Here is a 20,668-nt window from a genome sequence, read left to right as displayed (position 1 = left end):
GGTCCGTTTAATTTTTTCAATTATTGTATAATTGAAAGCAAATGCTGCATCCTTAGTGTGGTTTAAGTCATCAGAAACAACAACATAGTTTTTATGTTTCAGCTCCAGAGTTTCGCTGTTTTTATAGTACATAATACACGTAAATATAGTCACTTGGGATGAGTTCCAATGAGCTGCCATAATCTCTCCTTGTTGCTTCAAAGTAAAATTTTCAGCGAAGTCATCATGAATAATTACATTTTGAGCTTTAAGATTTTCTTTTAGATATTTGAATTCAGCAAACTGCTTTTGGGTGGTATAAACATGCATGCATGGCAAAAGGTTTTAAAAGGCTAACCAGTTCTTTTGCCTGGAGTAAGTCACAAACAACTAGTTCTTTTTTCATTTTTCCTTCAATTCACTTCCATTGATAAAATTGGATATCCATTTCTTCGTCCAAGTTATCACAATTGATTGTCTTGCTTGTCCAAGAGTCCACACCACATTCTTTGCAATTTCTGCTGCAACAATTTAATGATTTGCTGTCATTTAAGTTGAAGCAGCATATCGTTTCTTTCACTGCAGTTTCTGCATTAGTTGGTAATTTTATTGAGATCTTCTAACAGCATCTCAACATTTTCATGTTGCATGCACATACAAACTTCGTGATCTCTCTGGGATACTGGAAATACTTCAGCAGGACGAAGTTCCGCAAATGTACTAAACCCTATGGATAAATTAGCTTCTTCTTTAAACAGTTGATGTGCTTCCTTTAGCTTCATTATTAATATTCGTTTTTGATACTTTGTTCTTTTGCCTGAAACAAGGTCTTTTACAGAAACATATTCTTTTTTTTTCCTGGCAAAATTCTACTGATGGAATCTTGTCTGTAAAAATCTATCACTTCCTGTTTTTGGTTTTTTGGTAAGTGCATCTGTCCTTTTTTTTTTTTTTTTTCTAACATCCTTCTCTTTATTAACTCCCTCAACACATTTAATGTTAATTTCCTTTGAAAGTACCTTAATTTTTCCTGGTGACCAATTTTTTATAACATTTTTAAGAATTGGTATTTGTTTGGTTAGTGTTGATGGTAATACACTTCAGACACGCTGTAAAGCTTTACCTAAAACTTGTGGTGTCATCATCATAGAATTTGAAGGTTGTTCTTCATGTACAGTCATATTTTGACATCTCTTGCTTCTTTCAATTTCTTTTTCCTGAGCTCTTTGTGCTCTTTTTCTTTCAGTTTCATATTTCCTTTGTTGATAAAATTCTTTTTTAGTCATAGTGGACTTTTTCTTCTCCCTGTATCTTCTAATTCTTTCCCTTTCTTTGATTTTATCAGCCAAACAGTTATCTACATCATTTTTTCTTTTCAGTCTGTGTTTTCCAACTCTCTCTTTTGAAGTAGGAGCCATAATTAACTTTTATAAATTATAATTATTCTAATATACTTTATATTAAAATCAAAAATATAATCAAAATGTATTTAAATACCTATTGTGTAATAAATAATCATACATATATAACTTTTTGAAGTTAAATAACTGATAAGTTATGATTCCTAAGTTTCTTTTCCAATTTTTCAAGCATTCTATATTCCAACTAATGGTAGCTCTAGTTAAGCACATGTGTTCATTTTTACACTGGTTATAGCTGGTACTGCCATCTATGAAGCAATATTCCAATATATATCTAAAAATTATATTTTATTCAAATTTGAAATTAAAATTCTGCTTTTGTCCTGTACGTAACAGATTTGTCCCGTACGCAACACATTTTTAATTATTATCTCCTGGTTCTAAATTAACAGTTAGAACATTTTAATTGAATAAATTAAGAAGTTGGTTCAATAGTTGAAGAGAAAACAAAAAACTGTTTTGTTGTCATCAGTATTATTGGTAATAAGATTAAAAATAAGCTTAAAATTGTTACGTATGGAACAAAAAGAATAAAAAATATTGAAAATTTATAACTAAACATTTTTTAAATATGCTTCTTATTACTTCATTTAATGCTACTATTGTAGAGGTTTAATAAATTATAGGAACTTTGAATTAAAGTAAAATATTTTTTGAGTTATAGTTAAAAATAAAATGTCCCGTACGTAACAGACTTTTCAGCAAGTCCATAATAAAAGCTCAGTAAGTTTTTTGGGGGTAAAAATAATATTATTTTAATAAAATTTAAATGTAGAGATTTTAAGCTTTAAAATGATGTATAACACTTCAGTAAAAGTAAAAAAAAAGTTTTTGAAGCTCTGAAGCCAAATACTGCGGAATCACCCAAATGTACCCAGGGAAGTCCTCTAGAGAGGCACCGTGACATATTTTTCAAAAAAGTGTGAGCAGAACTTCTTACATGACTGACAGATGCTTTTATCTCTTTTCAAAACTTATGGATTATTGATATATTGCCTCTTGAGGAATCCAAATAACATTAGTGATTTTATTATATAGGTTTCAAAAAAAGAAAAGAAAATTCATTTACTAGAATTAATTTTTATAATGCGAATGTCAAGCATTAAGGGATGGATACAGAAACTCGTTAGGAATTAAAAAGTATAGAACCTCAGTAAGTCGACATCTGTTTAAGTCGACATATTTTCATGTTCCCTTGGGGTGTCGAGTTATCAAGCTTCCACTGTATATATTATGTGAAATACTTACAAAATAAATTATAGCACCAGCAAGACATTATCAGAAAAAATGCGTTAAAAGCATAAGGTAGCAATAAGTATTGCAGATGTGTGTTTTGCTATTACAATGACCCTATCTATTCAATGAAAACAAGATATGAGCTTATGGAGCAAAGTCATGTATTCCATACACAAACTCACATATTCTGGCATTTAAAAGGTGGTTCCTTGTAACATCATACATGGCAGCAATTTGTTACTACTTTACCCTTTATTACTAGAATTACGGGAGGGGACATTTTGACCCCAATCACAAGAATTTTGCTAACTGCTCCTCAGTATTTTTCTTTCTTGACTTTTTCTAAATCATTGTGCTATGTAATAATATAGTTTTCAAAAAAATTGTTTTGTATTTTTAACTGAAACTATAGGGTTTATAACTAGAAGCATGGGACAGTGTCAGTTTGACCCTTTGAGAAAAAAAAAAGAAATCAAATGCATTTATTGATGCTGAAACAGAGCAGAAACTTAAAAATGCCTCATGGAACATATTGCAAGAATTTGAAGCATTCATAAAATTTTTGCACATAAAAGGGAGCATTAGCTGTTAGTTTCTGAAATGCAACTGAAACAGCACTGGTTATTTTAATGTCTTTTCAAATACTTCATTAACATATAATTCAAATCTCGATATCCTTTAAATAAACTGTATTTAATAAAAATATATGTTTATTTGTAACTAATTTTCACAAATGTATCACATTATGCATGGAACTACACAGATTTCTTCTCAGAAATCTGTGTAGGCTTAACTAGTTCTACCTACTTCCTACCTTTAGTTCTACCTAGAAATACAGACGGAGGGTCAAAAGGACCCCCGTTGTATTTCTAGGTATGAGAAGACCACCATAATTCTAGTGTTAAACTTTGCTTTTTTTGTGAGATTATATACTAAACATCATTCATCATTATATTTTCCGTCAAGAGTCAAAATGAAATTTACAATTCCTGCCTGATAGTTCCAACAGTGTTTGTTTGAAAATTTTCCTGTAACAAATTCTTCACATCATTGTTGTAAAAAATTAGAAATTTAAACAGAAATGGTCATGGATCAGTGTCTGTACATCGGAGCTTGGTTTCGTAGTTGGTACGATATCAATGCATTGATTTAGAGAAAAATTTTAAATCAATTTTTTCCCCAAAGCATCATGAGGATTTGAAACACTTATGATATATTTATGGCAGCTAGATATAAATTAAACCATATACTCTTCTTTTGATTAAATATAGAAAAAGTATTTTCAAGTGAAAAACAACAAAAAAAAAAAGAAGAGAAAAAAATATAGCTTCAATTACTAAATATTTTCATACAAAGAATGATTGCATATTTGCATAGAATAAATAACATCCAGATGAATAGGCAAATGTTAAAATTTTACTTTTTTTTTTTGGATGTCATACATAAACTATGTAATTGAGATAAGAGCATTTATTTTTAAAAAAAAATTAGCTGTTTACCCAGATTTTACAAAAAGAAAAAACAGAGAGCTAAGTTGTTCCTGACACATTTGTGAAACTGAGAGTACAATCATTTCATGGCAGTGTAACCGTTTTGTTCAAATGCCTATTTTGCATTTGAAAAACTGCCTAGTGTATAAAAAGCTTTGTAAAAATGTCAGATATTACAATAGAAACATTCTTCACACATTAAAATTTCTCACCTGAAGCTGTAAAGCATTTTTTGCACATGAATTCCACTGATCTTCATCACTTTCCAAAAGTTTCATCAAAGTGTTTTTTGTTTCTGATAAAATTTTTAACAACGTAAGACCTATCTTAAGGGCAGAACGAAATTCCACAACCTGCAAAACGAAAACACCTTTCAGTTTCAATAACAAAAATGTAATATTTTTCGAATTCTTACAGTAACAATTCAACTATCCGGAAAGTGCAGAGAACACCAAATTACAGATATGCAAATTTTCTGATTGAGCACATCAAAATTAAAGTTCAACTTCATAGATCTTCATAAATAGATTAAAATATTATAGAATAATTTGTATTGGTCTTAAATTATTTAGTTATGATTTAATCAAAGAAATACAGGCACCCTTTGTTTCCTTCCGGTCAGCCAGTTTTTTACTCAAAGGAAAGTGTTCCCTCCTATTCCTATATCAGCTCATTTGCTAAGTAGAGCAAAATGTGGTACCTTATCGAAAGTTTTTTGAAAATCAATGTAAACAACATCTACAGGCTTCTTATTGTCCAAAGCCATGGTGACTTTGTCCTAGAAATGTAATAAATTAGTTGCACAAGATTTACCTTTCCTGAAACAGTACTGAAAACTAGTCAATAGATTATTAGTCTCTAAAAAATTTACTATCTTAATTTTTATCAATGTTTCAAAAATTTTGCAAACTACCGAAGTTAGACTCACAGGTCTATAATTTCCCGCACTCCCTTTAGACCCTTTCTTGAAGAGCAGTGTAATGTTAGTCAGCTTCCAGTCCTCTGGCACTGTCCCTGAGTTATAAGACGCATTGAAAATATTTACAATTACATCTGCTAATTCCTCTGCGCATTCAACTAAAATTTTTGGATAAATATTATCTGGTCCCGTAGCCTTAGTCTTTTTTTAATTTTTTTCAAATGAAGTAAAACGTCATCCCTGGAAAATACAAAGTCCTCAAGCTGTACTATAGCTTGTGTCTTGTTGATGTCAACTGTTGAGATACAATTATCCTTAAAAACACTCGAAAAAGTTATTAAGAACATTAACAATATCACCATCATCCTGAATTAAAATTCTGTGCTCGTCAACCAGTGGCCCAATATGACTATTTCGAACTTTCCCCGAATTAGCGTATGCAAAAAACCTTTTGGGATTCCTGTTTATGTTATCTGCCAGTCTTTGCTCCAACCATGGGCGGGGGGGCAGAGGGGGGCAATGCCCCCCCCCCCCCAGTTTTGGGAGGACTTTATATAGTCACAACAAATTTTCCAAAAAATTTTTAAAAAATTATTTTTTTTCTTTGTTGAATAGTTCAGAAGGGCATGGGTAGATTTATAAGGGGGGGCATAGAGGGCAATGCCCCCCCAGTTTTGGGAGGACTTCATGTAGTAACATTACATCTTCCAAAATTTTAAGACCAAAAAAAAATTTTTTTTTTTTTTTGAATAGTTCAATGAAAATGAAGAGATTAGCGAATGTCCTTTTCTGATGGGAGAAAAAAAAATAAAAAAAAGAACATTAAATACAAATAGTACAGCTGCCACTAGGGTGCTGAAAATATGTCTAAATTCACTATTTGACTGAAAACCATTTGGGCAAGTATATAAATGGAAATATAGGCTAAACGAGCTATGCATTCAGCTGCAACACTTATAATAATTGACGATTATTTTTACAAGTTAGAACCTAAAACAAAGGAAACCCTCCTCCTCCATTTGCGCTAACAGAACGATCTACTTGTTATAATTTGTTTTCTTTCTTTTCAGAATGTTTATTTTCAATTTGCGTGATTTCAAAAACTAAATATTTTGTGTTGTTACAGACGAAAGATTTTGAAGAACCTTCTGAATTCACACGTTTAGATTGGTAAAATTGTGAAAATCCTTTAACCGTAAAAACTGACAAATTCTCGTAAAAATTACAAAAATCTGCAGGTAAGAGTAAATTACATACAGGGAAGGATTTGCCTATAAGATAAACAAGTTATGGCTTAGGGCCACTACTTTGAAGTGCGCCCGTAACTTGCAAAAAAATGCATCATTTGCTCCTTAAAAAATGGAAAGTGCTTGAAAAAACTAATTTCATTTTCAAGAGCTTGAAAGCCTTGAATATTTGGAAATGTGTGGCTACAAACCTTAAATTTTAAAATTTCCAACAAATGGTAGGGGAAGGAATGCCAAAATATCAAATTCAGCTCCTTGCTAAATCCTGCATCAAAAAAGTAAAAATCATGGTTCTTACGTTTGTAACATATTGCTTGAAATAAATTTTTCTGACTCACATGTAGGACTCGACCGATGCATCGGCCCCGATGGTTCAACAATTTAGCCATTGGCATCGGCATCGGCGGCCGATGCTAACTTGCGGGAAACATCGGCCCATCGGCCTTAAAAAACATCGAAAAGCCGATGGAATTGGCCGATGTTTTTGAAAAAAAAGAACCTTTGCGGTTTTACTTTTTAATACAAAGTAAATGGAGTTGTTGTTTTCATATAAAATTATTTACTTAAATTTCAGTATGAATTTCTATTTTTAGTCATCCCAAGAAGAGTTTTTAATACTACATTCAGGTACCAAACAAGTTAATTATTGCGTTGTTTCTTGCAGCAGGATGTACCTATGTATCTGTCATAAGTCATAACTCAAAAATGATAATCTGTAGAAGGTTAAAGTTTCGTATGTGGGGTCTGCGGACGTTCCAGTTGTGCACTTCCCTTTTTGTTTTCAATCGGGTGTTCTGAAAAGCCTGTTTACTCATTTTTTGTGGCTATTAATTACTTATTTCAATGCAAAACTAATATAGCGTCTCAGACTGACGATCATTTGGTGATATATTGCCGAATTGGAGACTATGGAAACAAATATGAGATGGCGAAACCGATTTTTGTGTCATTTTATTAGATTCCCGTTGAACCGACGGTAATTTTTTAATTTTTCGATATTTGTAATATGAATCACAGTAATGCAGTCTTTTCTGTATCGCTTCGGCGGAGTTACAAGTTTGGGGCCCGTCGAAATACATTTTGGGGATCACAGAAGTTGTAAAACATTTATCATTCGCATTTTTGTAACTCATTCGGTAGCCCTATGGTTATGGGGCCTCTCGCACAATTGCAACATTTGCTGTATTTTAAATCCGCCATTGCACGTCAAAACAAACTCGAGTGCAAGTTTTGAAAGGGTTTTCTGCTCAATGTTTATGATTATTTTGAACTCCATTTTTACGACTATTTTTTGAATTTCCGGGAACACTTGCGTGCCCCTCCTCCCACTCCCTCAATTTCTGAAATTAAACTATAGTTGTATTTCTGAGTTGTTTAAAACTAACACCATTCATAAAATTAGAGATTTTTTTTTCAAACTTTATCTATTGTTTAGAAAGAATTTAGGGCATTAATGTAAGAAATTGATTAAAGACGTTTTGAATGGTGACATAATTTGGAAATCAAAGGGACTTTTGATCTTTTTTTTTTTTTCCGGAAGTGCTGAAGTAAATTCAGAAACTCTTCCGAGGCGCGGGTGGTAGCTGTTCTGTACTAAAAAAATGAGGCAGAGGTTGGCGCCGAAGTGTGATTTACTCCAAAATCAGAGGGTGACCCCCCTAACCCTACCTCGTCGTTTCAAGCATTTCTTAAATATTTAGCGATTATTTATTTTGGTCAAGAAATGTCATTTTGCGTATTTATCATACTTGTTTCACCTATATTTCGTAAATTGCCATCTTTTTTGCATCATTAATAGCGATTGATTTTTTTTCTGTTGTAAGTAACTATTTTTATGTGTTTATATAAAATCAATGAATAAGTTATTTTCGTTTTTTATTGAAAAGTTTCAAGGATTTTCTATTATGCAATTTTTCAAATTTCAGAAAATTATTGTTAAATTGAAAAATATAATTTTAACTTGTTTGTAAAGCTTCATAAAAGATTAAACAATCAAATTGTTCAATACTATGTGTGCAAACATCAGATCAAGTAGTATATGTATTGTTATTAACTTGGTGTAAATATTGAGTTTGTTTATTGTACCTGCGTTTTAAGAACCTTGCTCTTTTCATGGCTTTTTTTTTCAGCAAAATGTATGTCACTGTTATAGCTTTTATGAAAAATGCAAACTTTTCTATTCATAAATTTTAAATAAGTATAAAAATATTACTATTTTGATTTAATATTGTAATTTATCTGTTACCTTTTTTGTTTAATTTGATGACTAAAAAATGTCTACGCGCAATCTTTCCACTTTAATTGCGTAATTTGTTGACGGTTTCATAGTTCTATTCTTAATTTTTTTTCTGAATGATTAAACAACGTAATTTAATTTTTTTTTTTAACTATGTTTAGTGTACCTAAATCCATACATTATTACAACATTACTGAAATCTTAGTTATATGCTCAATTTAAAAAAAAAAAAACAAATCAATTGGTTATTAAAGTCTCTTTGTTTTTCTTCCTTCTTTTTTTGGCTATTGTTCTTTCTCTTTCATCATACAGCAGTCAAAAAAGGAGAAGCATAACTACACCCTATACAGATTGTACGTAGTACGATGCAAAAGTTCGGGGACAAACTGTATAAAGTCTTACCCAGAATAGTTGACATTACCGAAGCACATCCACCTTCAAAAGGTCGCCTTAAGAGACTATGTACTTCTGCCAGTGTTCATGTAACTTTTGGAAACACTCCTGGAAGCCATTTTTCGCTACCTTCTATGATGCAGCTTCATCTTCTCCTGACGGAAAAAAGCGGCGTCTGTGCAAATGTTTTTTTGCTGGGAACAGGTAAAAGTCACACGGAGCTAAGTCCGACGAAACGTTATGTTATTTGTTTGTCATATCAGAGTATTGACCAATCGAGCCATGCATCCTCAACATGAAAGTCGCCTTTTTCCCCACGATGAAGTTAAAGCAGCAGCGCAAGAGGCCTTACAGGAATTTGCGAAAAATGTCTTCCAGGAGTGCTTCTAAAAGCAATACGAACGTTGGCAGAAGTGCATAATTGTTCAAGGTGACTATTTTGTAGATAGATATATGCTTCGGTAATGTGAACTATTCAGGGTTAGGTTTTATACAACTTTACCTCGAACTTTTAGATCATACTACGTACGTATGAGTTTTCAATTTACTATTTCATAACGTTTTTGAGTGACGCAAGTTTACGCGCATGAAGACATCACAAGAGAATTTGAGATAATTAACTGAGGAGGCGTTCAAAATGGATATTTGGTTATCTATATATTCTTAGGTACATATGTATATACAGATGTGCCGAAAAAACTTGTGAAGTATAAATTTGGTGATAGTAAAATAGAAATTTAGATCGAAATGTTTTTTTTTTTGTGATTACAATTCTTTATTTGTAGAAAGGAAGTAAAGTGAAATGAATCAATGATCCTTTAAATCCCTGACAATCTTATCAATTTATTTCTGTCTGATTTTTTTTTTTTTTTTTTTGCCATCGGCCAACGGCATCGGCCATCGGCAATCGGCCTTAGGAGGAAAACAATCGGCCATCGGCCATCTTTGAACAATCGGCCAACAATCGGCATCGGCCCATCGGCCAAAAAATGCCATCGGTCGAGCCCTACTCACATGTTTCATATCTTGCTATTTATTTAATCCCAAATGCAGTATTTTGGAAATTCTTTTGTATTGATTGCTTTTATCTTGCTTCTACTGCATATTGTTGATCTGTTTAGCCCAGAAAAAAAATGATGCACTACCTCCATTCCTTTTCGTTTTCTGCACTGCTTATAATTTCAAAAAAGATTATTGTAATGAGAATTCTGTAGTTTATTTTTTCTTTTAAACTTAAAATAGCTGTTTTTTTTACTAAGTTTGAACAATACTGTACAACTGTATAACCTAGTACTCAATTTCAGAGACTGGAAAGTGCAAATGAGTTGCCTTAAATTATTAAATGCTCTAAAATCCTTGAAAAGAATTGCCGCAGTATAACCTACTAGGGCTCTTGTGCCAAAACACCCAATCTAACCAACCAAACCTTGAAAATAATTAAACAAGTCTTTGAAACTCCTGATCAAAGTGTGCTTCAATTTTATTTCTTATCAAGTATATAAACTAGGAATTGTTCAAATAAGTAGTATGTTACTCTCATGTTATTTATTTTCTAAATCTGTACACCATTTCTTTTAAAGTATTAACTTACATCACAAAGCACATTTAAATCATAAAACTTCTTTTAAAAAAAATTGTCTATATTTTCCTGGGATTTTTGTCTACCCAATTAACCCTTATAAGGCTTCAAAATACAGAATTTTATATCCATTTTACAAAATATCCTCCGGGGGAGAAACCTCCGGACCCCCTAAAATTGGAGATATTCTATATGCAACTTAAAAGGGAGCCCTGCGTAACTCTTGATACCAGTCACCCTTCTTAAGGTCAATTCAAAAAGGACAGCATGAAAACACACATTAATGAAAATGACACACAAAAGAAAAGGTAAAGCATGGCCTTATTCATCACAGGAAAACAGACAAAAACATGGGGGGGGGGGGGCAATTAAAAATGTTGTTAAAAAAAAAGATCCTGCCCCCCCCCCCCCCCCCCCCCCCAGGAAATTAGTCCTAAATCCGCTGATGGCTCCAACTCTTTTTTCTGAATCCGTACCAAATACTTAAATTTACGCCTTGCCTTACAATATTGGAGCCTATCTGCACTGTGACCAGTTTCTTTAAATCTATGAAAAGCGGCTTGCTTGTAATTTACAGCGTCTTTAGTTTCCCTGGAGAACCACATTGGCCAAATTTTAGTGTAGACACCATTTCTCTTAAAGGAAACATGGTCCCCAACCATTTTCGCTAGATTTTCCTTAAACTCTGCCCACTGAAGATTCACATCGCTATTGTCCAATCTGGAAGAAAAAACTGCTTTCAAACTATGCCTACGTGTCACAAAATCAGTATTTCTGAAATTGGGCACAAACCTAAAATTTTCTACTATGTGCATATCAAATTTAATCCCAAACCTAATACTGTTGTGGTCACTATCTCCAATGTGTTCTCCTACACATAACCCCTGAACAGAACCTTCCATGTCACAGAAAACTAGATCCAAAATCACGTCCTGTCGACCATTCCCTCTTCAAACCTAGCTTCTGGCATTCCGCCGCGTCCCCCCCCCCTCCCCTTTGCAAATCTGCTGATGGTATGTTGCCAATAATTTCTCTCTCACTCTCTCTGCTTTAACACGCTGAAGTGAAAAGTCGACCTTGAAATGGTTCATATCAAAGCGCTTGAAGCTGGAGGAGCGGCCGTGTTGAAAATTAAAAGGAACAAATCTGATATACCCCCCTCTTGGCGACTTTTTCCTGTTGGCGCCAAAAAAGCGTCGCCAAGAAAACTATGTATGACGTCATATGTCATACATCGTTCTTAGCGATGCTTTTTTAGCGCCAACAGGAAAAATTCAAATTATGTCATTAATTATTTAATGAAATTAATGCATTAATTTTTTTTCCGTTGTTTCTCCGGGATACGAGCCCTCGGTCTCATAGTACTTTCGTAATGAGACCTCGGCTCGCCGGCCCTGCCTCGGTCTCATTACGAAAGTACTATGAGACCTCGGGCTCGCCAGGACCTCGCTGCCGCTCGGTCCGTTATCCCTCCGACTTTTAATATACATCACAGTCGGATATAAGTCACAGATCTCCTCCGTTCAGTATACAATAAAGTCACAGATTTTATGTGAAATTAACACCATTTTTGTGCTACAAAAATGCCAACCAGACCAAAATACAAACTACCAGAAACACACTAAAAACACAATAATTCAAAATATGTTCACTTACCTTTTTTACTTTTCTTTTACTTCCTCACGTGAGGCAGTGCACATATGTTCCGCTCTTAGGAATATTTGTTCAGATTTTAATTCAATGTAATTTAATATTTCTTCATTAATATAATTTCGCCAATCGGCTAAAGTTTGTGATGAAAAAAAATATTGACTTTCAATATCAGCAGTTTTGGTCCCAATTAAAATCTCATATGTTATCAAAAAAATCTCCTCTATTTTCAACTTGCTAGAACTAAACCATGACCCACTCCTGATCGTTTTTTCTTTTCCACAAACAACACCCCCAATAACCTTTCTACAAAAAAAAATTAACCCATCTGAACATTTTTTAGTTTTTTTAATTTTCATAACAGAATTACATCTAGAACATAACATTTCATTCTTAAGTAAACCAATTTCCCTTAGAAATTCTAAAAAAACCTCTTTATTTTCAATTAGTTTAAATATAAAAAATCTATTTAGGACTCCGGTACGTCCAAACGTTGGACGACCTGACGAAAAAGAAAAAGAAGATTCATTCAAAAATTTCAATTGATACATTTGGACAACATCACAAACCGAACTCATAATTAAAATAGAAAATTCAACTAAATTAACATTAAAAAACAACAAGAAAAAGAATACTCTAAAATAAAGTTTGAATTGAAACTTTATTTTAGAGTATTCAACTTAAAATCTCCCTAAGAGCGAAACATATGAGCACCTACCTCCTACCACACATACACGTGCAAAAAGACAAACTTCGAGAAACTACTTTCCAGCGTTCAAGTTGCAAAACCAGGGTTGCCAAGTTATCGCCTTATTGGCGATTTTCGTATCGAGCGAAAAATTAAAATCTCGCCAAGAGGGGGGCATATCAGAGGAGAGCCAATTAAAATACAGTCAAGTTCCGACTTGCGGGAGGAATGCATTCCACTACTCCTCTCGCGTAAGTTGAAATTTAGCGTAGTAGAAAAATGTATGAATTCGGATTTTTAGAAACACACTAAAAAACCTCAGGCATTTGTAAACACCTCTCACACTATTTTGAACCATTTCTTAACTATATATTACCATTTCTTGCATAAAAAAGCTGTATTATTCAACATAAAACTCTGTTACGATGTACAAAATTAATGGTCAATGGGAGAGAGACATGTAAATAAAACAATAATATAGTTACAGTGTATTAATAATTTAATAATGCACGCTTTGGTGCCATAATATCTCATGAACATTAAAACGAAGAATGAAGAAACTAATGAAAAATGCGGAATAGTTGCACTGAAACAAAGCAATGTTTAGAGTAGTACGGTGTGGAAACTTCCGTTTTCAGTGATACTAAAAGGATGAAGAATTGAAGAACCATCAAGAAACCAATATGGGGGGGGGGTATTTATGGTTTTTAGGGGGTTGGCCCTTGCTCTTAGGGGGGGGCACCCCTGTATTTAAGATGCTAATTTGCATCTTTAGAGAAAATGTACCTTTATTTCAGGCAATAAAGTAAAATTTTAAGTTGATTATTTAAGTTTATTTATTTTTTGAGTCAAACTGGCCCCGTTCTAATATTTTCTTTTTTAACTTGTATGCTGGAAAAATTTTACAAGTGTATTATCTGTAATAAAAATGATTTCAAAGCAAAGTTTTATTTTTTGTTATTTCTAAATTGGAAACAAGAAAATGTATTAGGATGATGAAGTTTAAAAAAATTTCTACATGTTATGCAAATCTAATAACAAATAGGACTCATTATACGACCTTTAAGATTTCAACTATGAATAATTAAAAGTTTAAAACCTGTGTACATTACATACAGAATTAATTTTTGCCGAAAGTTTGTCTCTTTTGAAAAAATCCGTCGAAATAAAACAATATTTTAATGTTTCATTTTATATATAGCACAATTCCTAAATTAAAATATAGAGGCTCTAAAAAGTACATTTGAATGTACTTAACATGTTTTTAAAGAAATGATATGTGGAAAAAGTTTGATTTATTGTTTTGAAACGGCGTTGTAGAAAAAAATGCGAACATGGAATTGACGAACGGCTGGAATTGACTGAACTGGCGGTGTATTTCATGTATTTCTTCCTTAGCCCTGGCTATAGGGCAGTAACTTACTGAATATATGTAAGTCTGGTTTTGAACCAAGTCTACTTGCTCAGGGGATATATTCCTTTTACTATTTTGTAATTGAGCTCAGAGTAAAAAATACATAATTATGTTTATTTGAAAGTGATTACTTAGAAAAGTTAGGCAGCAAAACTGTTTACTATTAGCTAAAAAAATTATAAAACAAGCTAACTAGGGGACCACATAGGTAGCTATTACAGAAAGTTCGGTAGCTAGCTGGTTACAAATGAGTTATTTATAAGTCGGCATTTATACACATAAAAGAACTCATCAGGAGTCTGTTTTTAAAAAAAAATGCAAGGAAAGTCAGTGAAAGTTAAAGAAAAAAAACAAAGGAATCGGAGTTCGCATGTATTCTATCCACTCCAAATCCATTGCCCCAAAATCAGTCCGACTCCACAGCCCTGCATGATCTACAAACAAGAAAAATGTTTACTTACAGTAAGATTTTTTTTATTGATGACATGATCTTTTTCTTTTGGATGAAACTTGTTCACAAAATTTAACAGTTGTCTTTCTTTCTCAGATCCAGCAGAAAAGGCACTCATAGGGTTCGAGGCTTGAGCATATGAACTGGGAACCATTGGAGGAAAAAAAGGAGGAAGAGGGAAATTATCTGCACTTATCGGGGGGAAATTGCTGGAAAGCTGCTCCCTTTGATAAGGGGAAATATTAGGCGTGCTAAATTGTTTCAAAGCATCATTGAAGTTAGTGCAATTATTTTCTGAAATGAAAGTAGAGCTTACTGACTCTGGTAGTCTAGGTAATACAGGTGGCGGTGGTGGTAAATTAGGCGGCAGAGTTATAGGCCAACTGATATTCTGATTTGGAAGGGGAATGTGAGAAGGTAATTTATTTTCCAACTGTTGAATATCATTCGAAATAGTACTAGGATTTATGGGTCTTACTTGATTTGAAGAATGGTCGTTCATATTATGAAAATTACGATCATGGGGATGATATGCAGAAGGCAAAGTATGTGATAGCATATTTGAATTTTGAACTGGAGGTGGAATATCAGTTTTCATATACTGTGGCTGATTACAACGAAATGGAAATCGCTGATTCAGTTGCAAGTTATTTGATGGTTTCGGGGGTAAATAGGATGAGCGAAGTGAAGAATTATTCATAGGCTTTACAATTTCACTACAATATGTTTTGAAGGGAGTTCTAACGGTAGAATTCGTACATGAACTAGAAGTATTTTGAAACTGACGAATATCAAGGGATTCATTATTTACACTGAATTTTGAAGAATTAAACTGCTGACGAAAAACGGTTGGATGAATATTAGAAGAAGCATTGGTGTGACTATTTTGCACATTTGAAAAACCATGATTGGAAGGAAACATGTTCCGCTGAGCATTTAAAGGGTTTGAGTTTCTGAAATATTCCATTTTTAAAAAGGTTAGTAATGTACAGAATAATTATTCCAACACAGAGAGCTCAATTTCTTTCCAATGAAGACATTTAGGTTAAAAATTTTAATTTTGTTTTGTAAATAAAGGATGAATTCAAGACTGTTGCCAAATCTCTATGAGAGAACATTGAAGTGATACAGTTACAGTGATAATTTTTCTGGCACAGACAGAGGCTTATCTTCATGCAATAGCAAACAAAAATATAGAGAAAGAGGATGGGGAGAGAAAATTGAAAAAGAAAAAAAAAATGCGTAATTAAAGAAAAGAATAAAATTAATTTGAATTCTGAAATTTTGAATGCAAATTATATTTTTCGCAATCACAACAGGACCCTACTCATTGGACTTATTGTTTCTAGAAACGACTCCGGTCCCCCCAAGCCTGCCCTTCCTCCTGGGGATTACTTGTGCATTGTTGGGTATGTGTGTAACCGAAATAGGAAGATTGGGCGCCGCATAATGGGCGCCAGGAACTTTGGGCGCCGAGCATTTTGGGCGCCGGGAACTTTGCGTGCCGAGCATTTTGAGCGCCGGGAACTTTGGACGCCGGGAACTTTGGGCGCCGAGCATATTGTGCCCAGTATTCCCGGGGCCTAAAATGCTCGGCGCCCAATGTTTCCAGCGTCCAAAATGCTCGGCGCCCAATGTTCCCGGCGGCGAATTTTGAAACGCTCTCAATGCTTACGTTACGGTAGCTACCGGTTAGTTAACCACGTGACAGCTAATGATCACGTGCTCCAATCAACTGCTTAGAACGGTAACCGGTTGATCATGGAACGCTGCGGTTAGTAACCGGTAGACCGGTGAGGTTCGTCGAACGCAAGCAATGCTTGCGTTCGCCGAGCTCAACTGGTAGCTACTGGTTAATCGATCACGGTACATCTAATGATCACGCAGCGGTTAGCAACTGGTTACTCAGTGGTCGACCGGTTACGATCGCCGAACAAAACCAATTACAGTACATTGGCGAAATGAGAAATAAAAACGAGCGCGTTCTATTAAACAGCATGGTGACCTGGATACATTAAAGCAACCCCGAGTAAAATGTAAACAGAGCCGCCCCTTTAAATTGTGAGGTAGAAATTGCAATGCGAAATATTGCTGTTTAAAGTTTTAGTTTGTTTTAATTTCACGATTTACTGTTTTTTGTGTTGTGAAATATTTCCGTTTTCGTGGGGTTTCTTCTGAATCTTAATTTACGTCTGTATTGTTGTTATGTTTAGAACCCTTTCCCCCAACTACCAATCACTTCTAAAGTGCTCCAAATTCAGAGTTAATTACAATACAATATGAATAGCAACCCCTTCTGCAAGTTTTCCGGATTTTTCGCATGCCATGAATGTAAGGGAAAAAAACGGAAACGAACAAGTTCAAAGGGTGCAAGAATTCACTAGCCAAGGGCACTCACTTTGACTCCCCTCCCCCCTCTAACTTAACTATCACAGGTGCTATGAATTCAAAGTCAATTATATAGTATTTGCTGTAAACTTCTTTGATAGGGAACATTTTAATATAATTAAGGTTTTGGTGCAATCTTACCGTTGCCGGTTATCCCAGCTTACCGTTGCTGGGGCCAATGACTACTGATTGCGAGTAGTTGGTGGTAGCCAAACGTGTCATTTTAATTTTTTCAAGGAAATGGGGGGGGGAGCGTGCAAAGACTAACACTGGTCGCTCAAATTCTCACGAGCCTCACAGAGCATAGGAGCAGTGACTCAACATCTTCCCACCCATCCTTTCCCCTTTTTATTTTCTTTTTATAAAACTAAAAACTGAGACAGATGAAGGTGAAATTAAATTAAATGAAAAGGATTATATTCTTTCCTGAGATAAAATGTATTTCTTAGATCATTAAATGGTAGTATTTTTTACAGATTTTCTCACGTTATTTTTATTGTTAAAAAACTTTATGAAACAACCAAATTCTTCAACATATTGTTCAGAGAAAACCAATAAATTAAAACATCAACAACATAAGAGAAGCGCACTCAGATTGTATTTCAGTTACTATTCTCAAGAATATAAAAAAAAAAATCAACAGTCAAAGAAACTCATTTTGAAACAGCATGTATTATCTACCATGTTAAAATCTGTTCTGCGTCTCTTTCAATGTGAGTTTATTGCGAATGTTTACAGCAAGCAGAATTTTCCAAACATAACAACAATACAGACGTAAATTAAGATTCAGAAGAAACCCTACGAAAACGGAAATATTTCACAACACAAACTAGTATGTTGTGGCCATCACGAAACTTTCTTCTATATTTTTCTTTTTTTTTTTCTGATCCCTCCCCATGCTTGACAATATACAATATTCCCAACAAAAACAAAATTACACATGCAAAAACTAGACGACCATCCCAATGTCTGAATTATTGCAAAAGCAAAGCAAAGAGCGAAAATTGAAAGTTATTTTAAAAGTCTTGCTTGAATTAATTATAAATATTTTATTTGTTAACAAACATAAGATGGCAACAGTTAAAAATTTTAAATCATTCAGATAGTATCATAGACTAATAATAAGAGTAGACCGAGATATGGCAACCCTTTTGCTGCTCATAAACCAAACCATGTGACTGGTGGATATCCTAGAAACAGCGGGCGTTAATCGTAGCAGACGATCAACGCCAGCGCGAAATAAAATAAATAGAATTGATGGAACACGGAAGAATGATCTTTTATGGAGTCCGATTTGTAAATTTGTTATTCTAAGTTGTAAATATTTTGTTAATATAGTGAGTTTTTCGTTTAGATAGCATTGTGCATTTTCTTTAGTCAATTTCAATAACTCTCTAAGCAAGAAAAGATGTAAGCGACCAAGAAGAATCAGCAAACGGTAAGATTTTTACCTACAGTTTCAATTTAAGATACCGATTAGTACATTTTTGCGTTAACGCAAAACGTTTACGCCATTTCGTTCACGCCAACGCTGACAGCTCCAAATGAAATAAAAGTTACCGAAAACTGATCAAAAACTTACTAATGTCAAAAAAATGCATAACTTAAAGAAAAACAGTTCAATCTCTGCACATGGAAGTTTTTTTTAATGAAAACACATTGTCTTAAAATACATGTCGAATGCCAAACTATAGATAATGCTGCCATCTAGCAACCATGCTGCCAAAGTCTTCGCCAAGCCCTTCCACTAGTCACATGATACTTCAATGAACCAATTTTCTTTATCAGCAAGAATGAGAAAGCTCGGTCTACTCTTATTATTAGTCTATGGATAGTATTTCCGATCATTTCCATACAATTAAAATCACGAGAAATACGCAGACGACAATCTATTACGATTTATCTTTCTTATTGTTGCATTAATAAAAATATTTTTATTCAAAAAAAAAAAAAAAAAAAATCAACACCTCTTGGAGCGATCGGCGTCAAAATTGAACCAAAGCCTGTTTACATATGGATTCACATATATTCCAAATTTCAACCAGAACGTAGCATTTCTTCTTGAGATAGGGCACTCAAAATGGAAAAAAAGAACGGGTGATTGCGCTACCCCCTTTTTAGCTGTTGACACCAAAATAAAATCAGCTCTTATACCCACTAAGGGCTACTTGCCGTTAAATTTTTCTTTCATTCTGTTCATTAGTTCTTGAGATACAGCAGTCACAATTGGCGACAAAAAACGTTCTATAGCTCAACCCCCGTTTGAGTTATTGACACCAAAATTGAATCAGCACCTGTTCCTGTTGATGGCAACATATGGACCAAATTCTGTTTGATTCCGCCTGTTACTTTCTGGGGAATAGCAAGCACGCGTAACTCAAAAAACGTCCCATTGCTCCACTGCCCTTGGAGGAATTCGCGCCAAAAACCAATGGGCACAAGTTCACATAGGGGCACATATGTGTACCAAATTTTGTTCGATTTCATGCGGTAGTTTTTGCTGTAGAGCGGCCACAAAAAAACTGGTCACACACAGACGTGACACACACACATACACACAGACAGACAGTTATTTCCAAAAATAGTCGAAATTGACTCAGCACACCTCAAAACGTTCGAATCCGTCAAAATTCGAAATTCGAAAATTTGCACGAATCCAATACTTTCTTCTATATATTAGATATAGAAGAAAGTAAAAACAGTAAATCGTGAAATTAAAACAAACTAAAACTTTAAACAGCAATATTTCGCATTGCAATTTATTCTACCTCACAATTTAAAGGGGCGGCTCTGTTTACATTTTACTCGGAGTTGCTTTAATGTATCCAGGTCACGCGCTCGTTTTTATTTCTCATTTCGCCAATGTACTGCAATTGGTTTTGTTCGGCGATCCTAACCGGTCGACCACTGAGTAACCGGTTGCTAACCCCTGCGTTGTATCATTAACCGGTTACCGTATTAATATGAAGCACGTGATCATTAAATGTCACGTGATCGATTAACCGGTAGCTACCAGTTGAGCTCGGCGAACGCAAGCATCCCTTGCGTTCGACGAACCTCACCGGTCGACCGGTTACTAACCCCAGCGTTCTATGATCAACCGGTTACCATTCTAAGCAGTTGATTGGAGCACGTGATCATTAGCTGTCTCGTGGTTAACTAATCGGTAGCTACCGTAACGTAAGCATTGAGAGCGTTTCAAAATTCGCCGCCGGGAACATTGGGCGCCGAGCATTTTGGACGCCGGAAACATTATGCACCGAGCATTTTAGGCCCCGGGAATACTGGGCACAATATGCTCGGCGCCCAAAGTTCCCGGCGCCCAAAATGCTCGGCGTCCAAAGTTCCCGGCGCCCGAAATGCTCGGCGCCCATTATGCGGCGCCCAATCTTCCTAGACCGGTGTGTAACGGCTTGTGTGTGGGAGTGTGTATGTGCGTAACGATGCGTGTGGGTGAGCCTGCGTGTGTGTAGGACATGAACGCCACCGACCAGGAGAAGCGGCTACCGGGGGACAGTGCTCAGGACCGGAGGCCGGTGGTGCTGCAGAGACTCCTGGTCCAAGCTGAAAAAGGAAC

At 34.7% G+C, this 20,668-nt stretch overlaps 1 protein-coding gene across 1 annotated transcript in view; it reads right to left on the bottom strand.

Moving 5' to 3' along the window:
• LOC129222793 (programmed cell death protein 7-like) overlaps window positions 1-15,760 on the bottom strand; it is a 34,671-nt gene extending 18,911 nt beyond the window's left edge. The window contains exons 1-2 of the mRNA XM_054857341.1: window positions 14,714-15,760; window positions 4,339-4,479 (exon numbers count right to left, since the gene is read on the bottom strand). Of these exons, the coding sequence (XP_054713316.1) occupies window positions 4,339-4,479; window positions 14,714-15,670 (1,098 nt within the window). The 5' untranslated portion in view covers window positions 15,671-15,760. The remainder of the gene's footprint in view (window positions 1-4,338; window positions 4,480-14,713) is intronic.
• Window positions 15,761-20,668: the final 4,908 nt, after the last annotated feature.

This window comes from Uloborus diversus, chromosome 1 (assembly GCF_026930045.1).
Source record: "Uloborus diversus isolate 005 chromosome 1, Udiv.v.3.1, whole genome shotgun sequence".
NCBI lineage: Eukaryota > Metazoa > Arthropoda > Arachnida > Araneae > Uloboridae > Uloborus > Uloborus diversus.
This window is presented reverse-complemented; position numbering and strand designations above follow the sequence as displayed.